Source organism: Tigriopus californicus, chromosome 11 (genome assembly GCF_007210705.1).
Source record: "Tigriopus californicus strain San Diego chromosome 11, Tcal_SD_v2.1, whole genome shotgun sequence".
Classification (NCBI taxonomy): Eukaryota; Metazoa; Arthropoda; class Copepoda; order Harpacticoida; family Harpacticidae; genus Tigriopus; species Tigriopus californicus.
The window spans coordinates 14,730,611-14,748,516 of record NC_081450.1 but is presented as its reverse complement, the minus strand read 5'-3'; the positions used below and the strand labels follow the sequence as shown (position 1 = coordinate 14,748,516).

The following is a 17,906-nucleotide window of genomic DNA, read 5'->3' as shown; positions in this document are numbered from 1 at the left end:
TGACTCCTTGTCGCTTTGAAAGCCACTGGGCAGCTGATATTGGTCTGAGCTTTGCGTGTCACCATTTTAGGGGCCTAATTAGACTCAAATGTCGAGGTATTAATGCCCCCTTCTTTAACTTTAGGACAAGCTTAAAGGAAAAGTGCATTTTAGTCTGTTGCTCAAATACTACTATGTGATGATCAGTTGGTGTATTCGTATGGTCGAGTCCTCGGGAGCTTTTGAGCTTCTCCAACCTCTGTCTCTCTTTAAAGATGGCATAAAGATGTTTGCCGTTTACTCCAGAAATTCACCTCTAATTGGCCACCCTGCTAGTAGCATCTGAAAATGCCGTCTAGGATTTGCATAAGTGGCTGACAGAAAAAAAAACGGATTGTAAAAACGTAACGTTACTTTTTACACCCTATTTCATGGACCTCCCCATTGAAGTTTTGCATTGCTGGATATAGTTTTTCGCTGACATGCAATCATTTATTCTCCACTCTGCAAAGCGGCAATAGGTATAATTCTTCATCAAAATCACGCTCTTGAACTTCCTTCTCGACCCAAGAACATTGAGCTCTTCTTGGGTTTGTCGGTTCTCTGTCTGGTGTGACTCCTCTCGAATTTCTCTCAAGTGTAATCAAAGGTAGTCAGAGCTCGATTGGTGTGCTTCATGTCGAGACAGTTTTTGAGCTCCAGACACGCATGATTAATCAACCCAGGTGGATTACTTGCTCTTCTATTCATATGTCCAAGGAGGCATAGATCATCATTGTTGGCGTGCCCTATCTTAACTGTAAGCTGCATCCATCCAGGAAAATAGCCCCCAGAGTTGATTCTCACAGGCATCCGATGATGAGAACATCCAAACTGGACTGGAGAGGCGTCCTCGGCTCAGACGACGAGCGCGACGATCTCCGTTAAATGAAGTCCATTCGTAGAGTACGAACCTTGTCTCCCGATCCAATGGCGATAATCCATCCTAAGCACAGATTCCATGACATCATTAGGACCCATAAAAAACTTTATTTGCCTGACCAAAGACGCTCATCAGAGGCCATGCTGAACACAGCCAACAACAGCACTTAATAGTCATCAGTGATTTCATGGTAAGGTTCCCGAAGGGCAACTCCATCCCAATTTGCCCTTATCCATTGCGGACTGCTCAAGCACAGGCATTGAACACTTCACTATTGGAACCGTCCAACATGGTCTAGCCTCGTTCAGTCCCCATGGTTGAGGATTCCCAGACAGCGTGTTACTATTGGAGATGAACAAGTAGCCGAGAAAGAGCGACAGGCAGAGATGGTTGGCTTTGAATTGGAGCAAGAAACTGTTTGATCTCCTACGATCAAGTCTTGAGGCGATCCAAATGAACTCTTTTATGATGGAGTATACCATCACACTGAGATGAGGATTGGAGGGGGGCAATCTTACCCGGGCTCCTGAAAAAAAGAGGGTGTCTCAAAAGCCAAATAAAAGGAATCTTTTCATGGAGCAAGGGTTGGAAGATAATGGACAAGGATCAATTGGAAATGGCAACTTCATACTGAATTAGATCAAGGTATATTGGAACGAGAGAAACAGTTTTCTCAGCACCCTGTGATGGTTTGAGCCTGTCTAAGAGAATGGGCCATCGGTTCAGAAAACATCTAATTACCTTCCATTGTGGTGCTTCATCCCCATTTTCTCTCCCCAGCGTTCATGTGAGTGATTGGAAAATTATTTCTCCACTACTCCATTCAATCGTCAGTGAGGCGCCCAAAAATCCATGGGTAATTTCCAATCATTTCACCCGCCACCTTTTGATTGCCATGTATCACCATCCAAAATGACCCAAAAGAAGAAAACAATCCCCCTAGCCTCCTCCATCCTAAAATTTTACAATCCAACTCGGCCTGAACTTTTAGCGAGGATCGTTTTTGAGTTCATTCCCTATGGAGACATATGGTAGATGTAACGGCTGAAGGGCGAGAAGTTGTGTAACTGAACTTCACATCCCAAATCTCGGACCAAGAACGGATAGAGTGCTCGAGGAGTCGACGTCGTCGTGGTGAATGCAAATTATCGAGCCGAGATTTCGAGATTTGTCGAGAAGGGGGCGTCAATTTCCATGTGCATCACCGTGCAAGCTTCTGTGTTTGATGGTGAGTTAAGTTGGAGGTGGTGGTGGTGGTGGTAGTAGTTGTAGTAGTAGTAGTAGTGCACCGTGTCCATGATGATTGGTCATGAGATCTCCCTTGCCGTGTGTGTGTCTCTCTCGGTTTTGGGGGCCCGTGTTTGACTACCAGATGGAGGGAGGAGGATGGTTCGACCGGGAGAGTGTCATCGTTTTTCGGGGCTGGAAAATGCACGTGGGAATGAAATGTCGGCGATGTGGTAATCACAAGACCAGTTTCAGCTCCTGGAAGTTATTGACAAACTTCAAACTGATCCGCCGCAGGTTCGGACTCTTTCCAATTCAAATCTGGAAAGGCCATCGAGATTGCCCTTGGAGTGAGAGAGAATGTCGTTAATTTATTCGTTGCGTCTCGACGAGTGCTTCATTAATTAAGTTTCTACCATCATCCTTGATGCTACTCCCATTCCCATGGCTCTTGGGCGACCGGTGAGCAAGGTGAGAGGTGCCCTGGTCTGTGAGAATTTATCTGCTTGCAGCCATAGAGATCACACATTATCCGCCAACCGTTCCATTTCCCAGACACCACTCGGTCTCTATCTATCTTTCTGGTCTTGAAGTGCCCTTAACTTGACTTTACCGAATGGGCTTGACTTACAGTAGGTACACTATCTGGAGCTTCGAGGCTTCGAAACCCATAGACCATTTTTATCGCGGCATCTAGAGTGACCTGTCATGATAGACGTGGAGGGACGAGATCAGGCGGGCGAAGTGAGCTCAAGAAGCCTCAGAGATGTCATCAATGGACTTATCCACCCCTCACCCACTTTCCGTAACTCCACTTCAGGCACACAGTGCACCTTTTCGATCCTAGAAACAACATGTCACGGAGTCACTCAAATGACCAGGGTTGCGGATCAGTTAGTCAATCATGGTCACCAACGTTGCCCATATCCACTGCAAGTTCCGAACAATGACTTCCCTTATGGTCTCATTCTGGTTGTGGCTGATGTATTATCGAGTGATAGACTTGACGATTGATGTCTTCAGGGTCAAGTTCGAAACCAGTAGCTTAAGTAGGATCCCTGAGGAAAGATCCTCAATCCAATGAAACAGAAGCATGAACGATGAACGACAAGTGAGGTGCGATAACGAAGCCTCGCATCCAATGCCTCCATCCACCAACCAACCAACCTACGAATCCATATCTTGATGAGAAGAACTCACTTAGAACACTTGTAGGATTCTTGGCTTTGCACAGGGTGGGGCAAAGACAATGAACCATCGAGACCAACAAAGGCATGGAACCACCCTTGGCAAACGCGTATTAAGACACCCGGTCCACGTGCCTTGGATCTTGATCCCCAGATCGGCGGAGGAGTTGGTGGAATTTGGGAAAAGAAAAATAATTGGAAGAAATAAGGTCCTCAGGTACGTAAACAAACTAGTTTTATGATTGATATTGCACGGCGGAACGAGGGGCCGAGCAGAAGGTGAGGGAGATTTCCATCACTAGTTATGGGACCTTGCCGCAGATCAAATCGCCATTCAAACGTCAATGGCAGAAATGACCTTAAAAGACGAGAGTTTCAACTAGGCTTTTTAGTGCCTCGCAACGGTTACGGGTCCATGTAGCTTTATTGATCTCGGTTACGGTATGTACCGGTGCCTGTAAAGCTCGGAGTAATAAGGTCTGAAGAAATGGCTCATCTCAATCAAATCCGTCGCTGATCCACATTTTGGTAGGCACTTCATCAGAGATGAGCTCAAGCCAAACTATCCAGAACCATCAGGATAAGTAGAAGCGGTAGTGATAGTGGTACGAGACCCACCGCGAAGCGACAAAATAACTTCGTAGGGCGTATAGGATCCTGCCTGGAAATCCCGCCAAAATGCCACCGGAGCGATGATCTATCACTAAATTTCTATTACTCTTCGCGCACAAAGGTGTTCAAACTGTGAGAGATATTGGCTTCTTAGTTGTTCAGGGTTGCAAGAAAGGAACGTCGTCATTGTTTGAAACCTAAATATGCCCTAATTAGTTGGGGAGCTAAGGGTACAGAGGAATTGCAGAGAGTACTGAAATGGAAGTGTGGTCTGCTTTTTTTGTCGTCTTCTCAAGTAACTAGGTAGAACATATTCACTTAATGGGATGAGGAACCCCTTTGTTGAGACTCTCTTGTAAAAAATGTTCGGTTGAAAAGAAAAGGGCGTCGAAAGGATCTGGAATATTTACCGAGTTCAATAAATTACTTTCGTGTTAACACATATATGGGTGAGCCATGGAATACTGGTAAGGATCGGCCGACCCGATCTCATCACCATCCTTCCGTTTCGGTTCAAAATGAGCCAACACCTCAAAACAACCCTAATATGATGGAATTCGGAATAATTCGTTTAGTTGGTCGGAGAAAACGCCTCATTTTTAAGAGATGAAGGAAGAAAAAAAATCGTTTGCATTGATGCTTGCAATTCCCTTTCTGAAGTCCTAATTGTGGTTTCAACCTTCAAATCATCTGATAATAGTGATGTTATCTTCAAGAATCTTCTCAGAAGATCATTTTACCCATGGCCAAATGCCAGGAAGACGACAACCCCAAAGTTATCGCAATGGCAAGAGTCAAAAACCATTGCTGAATCAGTAAGTGGGTGAACGAACCTAGATGTAGAGAATGACGGCGATAGCTGGTATTTTTACTCGGTGGTATATTTTGGACTAGAATGTCGAGCAATGAGAATTCGAGGGCAAATAAATTTCGTTGAGAAATGGACGATAATTTGCTAAAATTAATTGCACTCATATCATGGCGGATAATCTCTATCGCTCTCTGCCAAATATTTCCAAGTAATTATGAAACGAGAGACAATGATGTCTGGAAGGGCCAAGGAGAATGATTATGGGGATTTTTCAGTACTGCTAAAACGACTACGTGTATGCAAGTAAGGCTATAGGTAAAGGCTCTGAGGTCCAGTTGAAATATAAATGGCTTTATCTGATCAAGCCCTGTCTAAAACTGTATCATAACCAAGCAATTTGTTCTTCAGCCTTTCTGTTTGGAAAAAAGCTTCAAAGTTTTTTTTCTCTCAAGGGAAGAAGAGATGCGCTTAAAAAAACAGTACCCATTGCATCCACCCTCACAAAACTAGGTGCAACCTCCAAGATCTTTTGACAAGTAAACCCACAACTTCCATTCCCTGATAGTGTGACGGCTACATTAGATTGAATTGTAGGATGTAAGAGGAGCAGTTGTAAAGTCAATATGAAATCGTCCATCCACACTCTCAAACTTGTCTGGAAGAAGTTAAAATGATGTTCCACCCATAACTATACCTATGTTCAACCGGAGGAAAGTGACGCAGTTTCGTGATTTGAACATCCCATCCAGACGGAACTCCCGGATTAACTAAACAAAACCTAGTCAACTTTATGGAATACGTATTTCAATTGAACGTCTTCTTAATATAAGCCGCAGCACCTCATATTCTGGTGGTCACACTGGTGTTGAAGTGAACCAATATGAGACTTCTCAAGTGATAAGATCTAGGTGGGGTCGAAAACGAGTCAATCCTAAAGTCAATATACGGACTACTGCGGACAGTGCACGAAACAAGAGGAGCAGTAAGATGGCAGCCAACCAAGTCGAACTCGACAATGGAGACGAGGACGGAAAACACCTGGAAATGGTTTTTGGCATGCCTGCTCAATATTCATTGACTTAGAGATGAGCGCTCACTTTATGAGAATGAATATTTCAGCTGACGGCCGAGTGCTTCTACCGATCCTTATCCGACCGACCGACCATCCAACCAACCCACCAACCCACCATCTAACCATCCCACTAGTTAGCGAGCGAGTCTAATCCACTCGCTTGCTCACTCAGGCACCCACTCAATGTGAACCATACCCTATTTCGCTCAACCAGAAGAGTAAGAAAGTTCAGAGGTTCATTTATTGGACCAACCGCTTCGCGAGATATTCAGTCTTTGTGTTAATGGTAAGCACCTTACCACTGAGCCGCATTGGTTTTTCATTACCCAAGCAAATGGCCTATGGGCTGCTGTACGGTGGAGGCGGATGTACGGTACAGCACCTTACCACTGAGCCGCATTGGTTTTTCATTACCCAAGCAAATGGCCTATGGGATGGGTTACATTGGAGGAAAAAAACCCTCCTTCATGCCAAGAATCGTCGTTGACCTTATGACTGACTTGCCTACATCAGTTCAAGTTGTGGGTCTTCATGAAGTTGATGACTGGATCGGGTCGGTGTCACACTTCCTTGTCTTGTATTGATGCGATCTATCGATCCTCCAATCAAAAGGAGGAGGGGATATCGATGGCATCGTCGGGTATTTGCCACGGCCTCCGATCACATTTGAAGCAAACTCAAATAGTCCTTGATGTCCAAAATCAAACTGCAAACACACACTCTCGCTTTTTTGGCATCCGTTTGGTGGTCCATCCGTTCTAGATCCTAATAGTGGCTACTCTAATCATGCTTCTCCCCAAACCACCACGTATGGTTTGCTTGGACGAGGACTAAACATCAATTGAGCCTCTGGCATTGAACCATTGGATTCCGAGGAAAAATATGTTGAGCGTTATAAAATGATCATATGTGCATGACAATTTGGATATCAGCTCCATGGGGGATTGGCTCTCTTCGGTTTCCAATACCTGCCCGAGATGGATAAGCGTATCATTTGAGAAATTGGCAGCCAAATTGGAATTTAAGTAGGAATCGCATACGTAGAATATCATCTCTCTCGTCAGTGGCAGTACTTATGGGCCTATTCACTCGCTCGTGTGGCTCCATTTGCTGAAGGGATAGTACTACTGACAGTACTCGATATGTACGTGCATGCGGCGCTCACCCATCCACCAATCCATTCCGACTAACCTCATTCCTCATCCCCAAAAGTGATTTCTCGAGAAATTTTCGAGTCAAATCGCCCGGAGTCGTCCTAGGTAGGTACTACATGCAGAGGGTCTGTGTGATACTACGGCTGCTACTAACCTGTCACTGGACGGCCAATTGACATTTGTTCACGAGAATTGAACTTGTTGATCCAAACCTTGTCCATCATCATCCACTCATGGCAATTGGTATGCTAATCACGGTTCTAACCCACCAGGATGGAGAAATTGAACTCATTCGCAAAGGTCACTGACGAGTTCCAGTCCATCCATCCTCTTCACCAGCAAGTATTGAATGCATACTTGATATCGGCGAGATTCGTTCGCTCAACATAGCCAGTTATGCGGGTTCATGCGGTATATACACACCCAAGAACAAAAGTCATGATTAGAATGGCAAGATCCTGCTGGAATTGAATTCCCTACCCGATATGCCCTATGTGAGTATAGTATAGTCCATTTGGTCAGCCCCACGCACTCTCATGGACTGACTCATTTACCTGCTTAGGAGTGTTGGCACTCTATGTAATGCTTAGGAATCGTTGGGGTATCCCACAGAGCTCCTAAAATGCATCCACGGATCATTTCATTCAAATGACAGCCCACATTGGTGGAGATAAATGAAGGACCCACCCTAACAATGAGCCTAAGATTGAAACTGGCAATCACACGCACCCAAGAAATCCTCCCCAGATGTGATTGAAGCCAACCTCAACAATAAGAAATAAGATCATCGTGGATGGACTAGAAACTCTACAAGCTGAGGGAAGGTCGAGGCAATTTCTGGCCGAAAGAACCCTCATAATGATCTCATTTCAGCATCAAAGAAGGATTGAATAAATCTCGGGCCAAGGAATTCCATGCTCAATACATCACAGTCTGGAGATATCAAATTGGAGTGAGATGATTAGCTAGATAGTGAGTCGGTTAAGCCACCGTGCTTCTTAAGTCTCAAGGTTCTTCTCGCTCACAATGAGGACTTGTCTGCACTCTGGCGGCCTGACAAATCACTTCAAGGTGGATCAAGGCTGTACTAGAACTATACCACATAGTATATCGACCACAAATACAAGTGAGTAAACCAAGGACCACGGCGCACTCGCCATCAGTTCCGGATTTTGGCTCAATTTTCTACACTCTTTATTATAACGTTGACAAACGTAGTTGGAGCCCTAAAGGGAACATGACTATCTACTAACGATTATTAGATCTTTTGATATTTGATATTTGCATCTAGTACTAGTACTTATCGTCGGAATCAAATGTCAAACTCGAAGTGACGACGAGTTTTGCCATGCTTGTGACGTGCAATACAGGATGGTATTTTGGGGAGCGTTGTCAAATGGATAAACTGAGGTTTGGATTGGACGGATGAGAAGAACAACGATAAACAGTAGGAGTGTTTTTTGTGTGCTCGGGACTCATTGAAGAGGCTAGGCAAGTTGGGTACTTAACATTGATCACTTGGTCGCTCATGGGCTTTTCTGACACTTCATAAATCTTGGCCTCAATTATTGGGTCTAATTCTCTCTCCGATAATGAGAAGATGGACGGGAGCTCTGAGCCATGTGCCAAAATATGAAACATGCCACCATATTTCAGGAAGATTCTTATGAAGGTACATTCACCCAATGCCACAAGTCAAATTCGGATGAATTCCACATGCACTGTAACAGTAGCCTTTACTGATGGTAAATCTACCAAAAAGCAGTGAGTATAAGATCATTTTTGTTAGAAGCCTCTTTCACTTCTCCTTGAACTTGTCGTTAAAGTGGGTATTGCTGGCCCTAATGAATTCATATCATTACAACTCAAACTCTGATTCTGAACCCTGTTCGCTCGGACACAAAATTAGAACGATTTGACCCTTTTTGGGCCTTTTTTTTTACAGACAGCAGCAATTGAAGGGTCATCTATGCCTTCCAACTCTCAAACCGGAAAGCCATGAACTCTGCACTGGCTTATTTCGTACTTGGAAGCCAGATAGCCCTGTTTTTGAGGTGAAACGGCATTTTCAAACGATCTCCAAATTTGAACATTTTCCTCAATAGCTTATTATGCCCTCTGTTTTTCGGACTACAAAGAGGTAATTAAGGCCACTCGTTCAGCATAAAAAAAGAACCATATGTTGATTTGGCATCTTTTTTTGGACGATGGGAGTGCCGCCTCTGGACCATTACGATTCAAGGTGCATTTTGAGGAATCTGATTCGATGTTGTTGGTGTTGGTGGTGAACAGTTTGTTGGTTTTTGCTATCAATTCTCTAGAACTGTGAGACCTCGGAAAAAAGTCCATTAAGATCGAAACGAGGAGAAAACGCCTTTTCCCTCGTGGCCAAGACAAATACGAACATGACACACTCGCAAAGAAGTGGGAAAAACATCATCAAACCACCTGAGAGACCTGTTATAGGACACTCGCCATCCTCTTTACTCTAAACGGGTTTGTAGCGCATCATATGGGTCTATCTCTGCATCTTGTACTCTACTCTGGTGGCAGAAGCACCTCCCACGTAAACCGCCCCTAAAGGACCCATCCCAGACCGAGGTTTGGGGTTGGGCATGCCGTATGCCTAGGCCTAAGTTCATTTTGTCACTCTGAGCCAACCACGAGGCCAATCATGTTCGCATTGAGCCCTCTCGTTCCATAATCGAGATTGGCATATGGAGGTTTGCTTGGAAAGCATTATCAATTCAGATTTTCTCGCCCATCCATCGAGATCAAGTCCCGACATCAGAGAGCCATTCCGTACATGGAGTACTTTGGTTTCATATCAAGTCCACCCAAACATCATAGATACGCCATCTTGGGCGAGACAGAAAACTCAAAACAGAGATGCACCGCATAATTCCACGTTTGATACGCGCATTCGATAGCAAAAACGAGGTCTCTCGTCATATTTGATGAAATAATCGCAATTGGTAAAAAAATATTAGATGAAATATTCGCAATTGGTCAAAAATGGTTCTATCAATATTGCGTAAACTAAACGGTGAATGCTGATTCAATCAAGGATAACCATGGACTTTCTGGGAGTACAGATCAGGCCAATTTCTCCGTCTTCATTGGAGATGACAACGATTTTTCGTTTGTCTGAATCAAGCTCTCTAGCTCGGGAGTTTCCTAGTGATCGAAATGCTAAAAGCCATATCTTGAGCTGCTGAGAGACGCTGCTTGAGAGTGATGCTCAAGGAGGCTTTCATTGAAGAAGATAAGAGTGATTTGTTTTCCGTAGTGCCGTGATTGATTTTTTCGGGTGTGGCTGCGTTTCGGTAGGAGAATCATGATCGACTGACTCGTCCGACCGACGAGCCTCTCAAAAGCCAAGGCCCTGATTTTAATCCAAGCCAAGAATTGAAATGGCCCATCTCCCTTCCTTCCTACCTATGTTCCTGGCTTACTTGACTGGTGAGTGGAGGCGAAGCTCCCATATCTGACACAGTACTTGCGATGTCATTGCAGTGCCAAGGAACAAGAAAATATCCGCCTTCTCCTCCTCGTTCTTTTTTGCCAATCCGTAAAATTCGGCATGAACGCGAGAAAGTGCATTGGGACGACAATTACAGGATCACATAGCTTAAGCTCATGCAGTTTTTGGCACCATCTGTCTCGAACTTTACTGAACTGCTTTGCCACCAAGTGAGAGCTGATGGTAGGCAGGGTGACTGGCCATTTGCCATTGGAGCAATCAACATAAGCCTATCTAAACAAAGATATGTGGTTTCCCTGTCAACCAATGGGCCTACTGTATCCGCAACGGTTGGGAGTCATAAATGTGTACATACATGCCATTATTTCTAAGTTTGTTTTTGTGTTAGATTATGGCGGCGACTTTTCTTTTGAGAAAACCTCAGGAAGAGGTCAATGCATTTGAAAAAAAAAACTGAAAGGACTGGAACCAACAAAGATTGGTTTTTTTTTGAAAGGGACTCGAGACCTCAAGTTCAAGATCAGGACGATGTCTGGAGAGCTTCCCCCAAATATTGAGTGGTTCTTTCAGTACCTCTGAGAGTCGAGCTCGCTTCAGGGATCTCATCTGTGTGTTTTCGACTTGTTGCCTTGACGTCTCAATGGATGCAGCGGTTTGGGATCTGCAATATCGGAGAGATGATCGCGGAAAGTTGAAGTGATGCCTTGACCAGATCCGAGCATCATCCTTGATGATGATGGCGGAGAGATTAGCAAATGGGGGGGAGAGTTTTTCTGTTTCTTTAATTTTCCATGGAGAAAATTGCCTTTTTCTTCCCTTACACGTCCGTTCGCTCGTTTGTTCGCTCTTTGGTCGGAGATGGTATCTCTTTGGTCAGTGCACTGTTGGAACTATTAGGGCCGAAAGAAGTTCATTTTTCCCCGCGTTGTCGACATTTCATTTTCATAAAAGGAAATTTGCCGATTTCCAAGGAAATCTCTGGCTCAACACCTCGTTTGTTCGTACCTGCGTATGCATCCAGATTACACACCACCACCACAACTACGAGTACGATTAGTACTAGTAGTACAACTTCGTACATACATGTACGTACGTACGTATGTAGTACATAGGTGGATGGAGTCATGCGCACCTACTCGCTACAATGTGTGCTTGCTTGCGTAGATGAGGACTTGGAATAATAATGTGGGCAGAGAAACATTTTCCATCAAGATCGACCTCAAAGATTGCGCCTTATGCCAGCCCAGAGACCATTTCGTAATTGGAGCACCAACTACGTACTTACTCCTCGTTCCTCGTCAACTACCTTTTCCCATGCCAAGCCAGCTTCTTCATCCAGTTAGCTTCCAATTGTCTCTGTCTGTGGTCAGACAGGTCTTATCAATTTAGATCCCGAGTCCTGACTTTTTGAGCAAACCGTAGATCCAAGACAGTTGAAGGGGAGCAAGATTGTCATTTGGATGAGCCCATTTGAGAACCGCACAACCACCACCACCGCTACCACTACTAATACCATTTCGATCTATCGATTGGCCAAGCCCTGGCAGTTTCATCCAGAGCGACTTCGTCGGGACTGATAGCTCTTCTGCCGAGGAATTTCTGATCTGTCGTCTTGATTGGCTCCTCCTTGAACACAGGATTCGAATATTGGGAGACTTTTGAAGGCGAACGTGAGCTGCATGCTCTTCAGCCTACCTACGTCCGGAAGGTATTTGGCCCTCGTCCCCATATTGATTTCAGCGTTCGTTTAGAATGGAGACCACGATCAAACTGGATCATCATCTGTACGTAACGTTCGATGGTCGTTGGTCGAATTCTTTTAGCCCCCAACAATGCCAGCCAACATCTGCCTTGAACAACAGAAATGATTTGATGGCCAAGACCTTCAAGTTGGACATGTCAGTTGTAACATCTTGGTTTTAAATCATAGAAAACTGGAAGACCGTCAAAGAGGGCAGACCATCACATACTATTGGTTGAATGGCGGACACTTCCTTTGGATTGGCATGAAACGAGAGGATTGGAGCGATGACGAGGAAACCTGTTTCAAGGGGATTTTGCATTTGTGAATAATCTGCCAGACATGATGTCTACACCGCCTTGGTTCTAAAAATGTTGAAGTCTCCACTTGAAGTCGTTGCCCAAGAGATCATCAACGGCTAGTTCGAGGTACTAAAGTGGGTGCTACCGGGGAGCAATGCCTCTATTTTGATAACGACGGGCTTAATTTGCAGAATGGTCGCTTAGTTTTTGTGGCTACTCCGCTGTCTAAGTATTTCTAGCGAAAAGATTCCTATCTATAATTTGATCTGGCCCTGCACAAATAGACATTACCGTCACACAAGCGGTTTTCCACGATCAATTCATCTGCGTTCTCATCTTGGTTTGATGTCGAAATATATCCATCTCACAAAATTATAAACATATGATTTATAATTGCGATTATTAGATGTTTTTAATCCATGTTTTGTTTGAAATATATCGGAGGGGGAAGTCAAATTAAAGACACATTAAATGAAGTTTGTGGCTTGGAAACTGAGGCTATATGAACTTCCATGTGGCAAGCATTTATCTTACCTTGCCTTGTTCAAAGAACAATACATTGAATTATCTTCCGAAAACTTGTTGGCTATTGTTAGCTATTTGACTTCTCATTGATAAGAGGACTATTCAGCAACCTCTAAGTAGCCTCGTCCTTTTAAGACAAATCGCCATTTTAGCTTTGGTCTCAATCAACGATTCAAGGGGAGAACAAATGCTGCCCGTCTCAGAAATAGCTATTGAAGGTATAATGCACACTTGAGCAATTTCGTCCGATACGTCTGAGAATTAATATCCGTTCCGAGCTTCTTGAAAATTCGTTGGATCGCCAGCCTCGTTGGTCTCATTCGAATATAAAACGACTGTGGACGAATGTACGTATATATACTGTGCGAGTGCAAACATCTTCGGCACAAAAATGGGTATGTGTGCGTGCATGCGTGCGTGTGTTAATACATTCTTAGATGCGTGCCCGTTTACTCACATTCCCATTCTGAGGTCGAACAGTGAGTGTTGTATGTAGGTAAAGACGTGGCCATCAACCGACCAACATCTGCATGAGAAGGGCGATGGATGGCCATTCGGTAATAATGAGAAGCAGCTTCTGGCCTATTGTTTCAATAACAACACGATGGTGCTTTCCAAATGAGGGGGTCTCTTTCGATTGTTCCTGACGCGATCGACCATCCCAACACCTTGGAGGTTAGGTATTGGTATGACATATAATAACACAGTTCGTGTTGGCACCCAACGAATGTCTCGTTGGATTTTTAATTATGCTGGCGCTCTTGTTTTGTGGAGAACGAGCATTCTCATTGAAAAGTTAGTTGGGTGAAGCGCGAGCAAGAAGTTCAATGGAATTAGGGAGGTGCCTACCTTGAGGAGGAGCATCGTGACTGGGGATATGCGAGAAGATTTTGCTTTATGAACACTATTCTGTTTCGAAAATGACCATCCAAGCAGATTCCTGGGGAAAGAAGATAAAACACGTAATTATATGCTTGGATAAAAATCGCGCTTCTCCTGCTCTCAAATTTTGCCAGGCGTATTTGCTTTCAAGGGGGCTACACGTAGCAACTGAGGAGAAGGCCCTTTACCATCTTATTGACTCACACACACACACGCATATTGTTAACCCAAAGCCAATGATTGACCAAACAGAGTGTTCACTCCTCAGTTCCCAGGACGGTTGGTTTGTCAAAAGATCTGAGATTAGAACTTGTCTGTCCCGGTCCGCCGACATTGGGCGGGCAAGCTCCCAATTGCACCGCATGTGTGTCAGTGTCATTGGAAACCCAATCAGAGATTCCGATTTCTCCACCCAAGGAGTTGCCCGCGTAGAGCCCGTATGAACAACCGAGGAGCTCGTCCACGTGGTAGACTCTACAAAGAGTTTCCGCCAGTCTCGCCAAAGACCGAAGAGTGGGTTTCTCTCGTCGACCCAAAACCATTTGAGCTATCTCCATATGGGGTGTTGTGTGTTATCTGCCTTTTGAGCAAGCACTCTCGAGCGTTCATGGGTCTCACAACCATCACCACCACCACCACCACCACCACATTCTTAGTCAGAGCAGGGAGCGTTTTTGGCACGTCTTACCTGCTCTCATCTCGGGAGACTTGAACGCGGGGCGCCTCGGAAGTCGTGTGTGGAGAGTGGAGAAGTAGTCCCGACCGCAATCCACCACTGCTACCGCTCCCACTTCTTGTCTGCTCTCAACTCTCAAGTAGGTACCCCTGATGATGATGGCATCCATCCGAGGGGCTTGCTCGTTCGTTTCTGGCCTGGAAAGATGAACATCTTCGACAGATAGGGGCTTCTGTTAATGCGGCTACTGCTCTTGTTACTTGACCACTACTGAAAGGAGTTGACGGGAGAACGACGAGAAGAAGGCATTGCACTCAAAAATGAGCTCGAGAATCTCAATGAGAGAATTACCCTCTCCGAGTGTCAGTCGCGCACGGGTGCCGTATTGGTGAAGACGTGTGAAAGTCCGGTTCAAGAATAGAGTTTCCCCTTAGTCGAGCATTGGTCTTCGAAGGTTGAAAACGGTCATCGACAAGAACATATCAAAATAGTGAGGAGAAATTCGATTTCTCTCTTCTACTTTTTCCAAGTGGAAGCGGCTCAACATGGAGTCCTTGGTGCTTTGCCCCGAGGAGCTCAGCCTCGCTCCAGTGGTCACCAATTCGGCTATTGGGATCTCTCCCCCACCCGCAGACTTGACCATTTGGAGCATTGAAAAGCTGCAGAAAGGGAACAAGTTCCTTCCCTGGAAAGGAACAGTCAGGAGTGACAAATTGCCAGTGTTCGATAAGCTCCCAGAATTTGATGTAAGTATTGGTTAGCATCGGGTGGACAATTTGAGCTCATGAGATGATGATACAGTGTCATTTCGGTGTCTTAAAGACGTCTGTCTTTTGGCTAAAAAACAAGAAAAGCAACCTCCGTGTAACCACATGCGGTCAGCGTGGCTAATGCATGATATTGGCAATTCGTTTTCTAGGTAAGACATCGATTCGGTTTGTATGACGAGATCTCGGAAGTCGTCGGTCGAAAGATTCGACAATGCAATTGGATCCGATTTCTCCGCTACTCCTTGGTGTACAATGATTCAGTGAACCTCATTGGCACCAAGGGTCCCACCGGGGAGCCCATCTTCGAATTGATCAAGGATATTGATCCCAAAACTGAACTCGTTTGCTTCTTTGTGCCAGAGCGACCAGAGGAGACTTTCCTCCTACCCGCCATCCAGTACTTGAGACACACTCTCTTCAAGAGGCTGGTGGACAATGTCTTGGAAGAAAGCCCCTTGGACTTGTCCACCTCTTTAGTGTCCAAAGTATTCCCTGTCTCGCCAACCCACTCTGATGGTCGCAAATCAGTGTCCAGCGATTGCACAGTCTCAACCAATGAGTCTGAATCCGCGGCCTCCAATGCCGCCATGTCAGCCGCGGCTGCAGCCATGTTTTCCAAAAGCCTATTAGTGCCGCCTAGTTCCACTATGCTGCCCAAGTCGACTCGTGCCAAATCTCCTCCACATATCCTCTCGATTGAGTCGCTCACCTCCAAAGTGTCACACCCGACCCCTCCAAGTCCTCCCATGAGTGTGGGAGACTCTCTGGCCAAGTTCTTACCCTCTCCCACGGCCCCAATTGTCACTTCCGCAGCCTCCACTCTGAATAACAATGTCTCGACACGTGTTCCCGCGGTGAGAAGGAGGGAGAAGAACATGCTGCCCTGTAATTATTGTGGCAAGGCCTTCGACCGCCCTTCGCTCCTAAAGCGACACATCCGGATCCACACCGGAGAGCGACCCCACGTTTGTGATATTTGTAGCAAAGGCTTCTCCACATCGTCTAGTTTGAACACTCACCGACGAATTCATAGTGGGGAAAAACCTCATCAATGTGGGGTTTGTGGTAAGAGGTTTACCGCCTCCAGCAACTTGTACTACCACAAAATGACGCATGTCAAGGTGAGTGAATGATTTGATTCGTCCGATTGATCAAGGTTCCACCAACTTAATCGTCTTTGTTTCCCTGCAGGAGAAGCCCCATAAGTGCACAATGTGCTCAAAATCATTCCCCACACCGGGAGATCTCAAATCCCATACGTACGTCCACACAGGAACGTGGCCGTTTAAGTGCCATATTTGCCATCGAGGCTTTAGCAAGCAAACCAATCTCAAGAACCATCTTCTACTTCATTCAGGTAAGATATCCAATCGTTCAAACAACACACACACACACACACAACACATATGAAAGTACAAAAATATGGCGAGATTCCCATGTGCTATGGATAATTACGCGCCGATTTCAGCAATTAAGAGAAAACAGATAGATCACCCACTGGAACAGCTTTGCGAAACACGCCGTCCGAAGGGATCGTAAATCAAGACGAAATTCGCGATGAAAACGTTATCTCGATTAGCTTGGACTCGAAAGTTCATGTTGCATCCTCTTATTTTCCAGGTGATAAACCCTTCAATTGTGATATTTGCCACAAAAAGTTTGCCCTGTCATGTAATCTAAGAGCCCATCTGAAGACTCACGAAGCCGAATATCAAAACTCCGCGGCGTCCTTGGCGCTATACCAAAGAGCCTTGGCCGTGTTGGGATCTCAAGCAGCGGCGGCTGCGGCCGCGTCCTCTGAGGATCAAGGCTCTCCGGCTTCAAATGAGGAGGATAACATGGAAGAGGACGATGAGGAGGGCAGTGAGTCGAGAAGTCGTCAGAGTGCCTCTCCCTCAGATTTGAAGAAAACCCCACCTACCAGTGCCAATTCATCTCCCTCTAGATTGGAGTTCACAAAGCAGCTGACAGTTGCTGTGTGATCAATTAAATATTATGATTTGTACAGATTTGGTACCTATGAGCCAAGCTATTTTACGAGAAAAGCCAAAAATTCTAGTCACGTTGTTCTCAATTATAACCTAGTATGTTTACACTTGTTATTTGACAATGTTCTTAATAAATTGAATTCCGCGCAATCAATCCTCGGCTCCGCTCTCGATTCTCCTCTGACCTGACACGCCATTAACACCTTCGAACGAATCTTCCCCAAAAACCTGTGGAGAGTCCCAAGGCCACGGAATCCACATGAAAGCAATTGAAATTCCACAAATTCTAGTGAGTCCTTCAATTTGTACCAGTCGTATCTCACCCCGTGGGTTTCATACAGCTGAAAATGAACCATTTCCTCTCAATTGAGTCTCTTTAACAAAGCCAAATGCCATGTGATGATGACCTCAATTACAACACTAAAACATTCTTCTCCGAGTTTAAAGTCGAATTTAAAGTCAAGGCTTGACACCAACTTGGATAAGAATTGACTAGTCCTAATCTTACATCTCCGAACTAATAGAGCTCTCGGAACCCGAAATCGTATCGAGGCGTGTTTATTGTCAATGGAAG

The 17,906-nt window shown here is 45.1% G+C and overlaps 1 protein-coding gene across 1 annotated transcript; it reads left to right on the top strand.

The window, feature by feature from the left end:
* The first annotated feature begins 14,843 nt into the window (after positions 1-14,843).
* LOC131890891 (zinc finger protein 19-like) lies at positions 14,844-17,486 on the top strand. Its single transcript, XM_059240336.1, has 4 exons — positions 14,844-15,320; positions 15,494-16,465; positions 16,536-16,701; positions 16,965-17,486. The coding sequence occupies exons 1-4, from the start codon at positions 15,120-15,122 to the stop codon at positions 17,324-17,326; spliced, it is 1,701 nt and encodes a 566-aa protein (XP_059096319.1). The 5' UTR covers positions 14,844-15,119; the 3' UTR covers positions 17,327-17,486.
* The last annotated feature ends 420 nt before the right edge of the window (positions 17,487-17,906 follow it).

Excerpts from the sequence above, each read along its gene's own strand:
- LOC131890891 (XM_059240336.1), top strand. The coding sequence starts at position 15,120 with ATGGAGTCCTTGGTGCTTTGCCCCGAGGAGCTCAGCCTCGCTCCAGTG. Across the intron at positions 15,321-15,493 it reads ATAAGCTCCCAGAATTTGAT|GTAAGACATCGATTCGGTTT; the intron begins GTAAGTATTGGT and ends TTCGTTTTCTAG. Across the intron at positions 16,702-16,964 it reads CCATCTTCTACTTCATTCAG|GTGATAAACCCTTCAATTGT; the intron begins GTAAGATATCCA and ends CTTATTTTCCAG.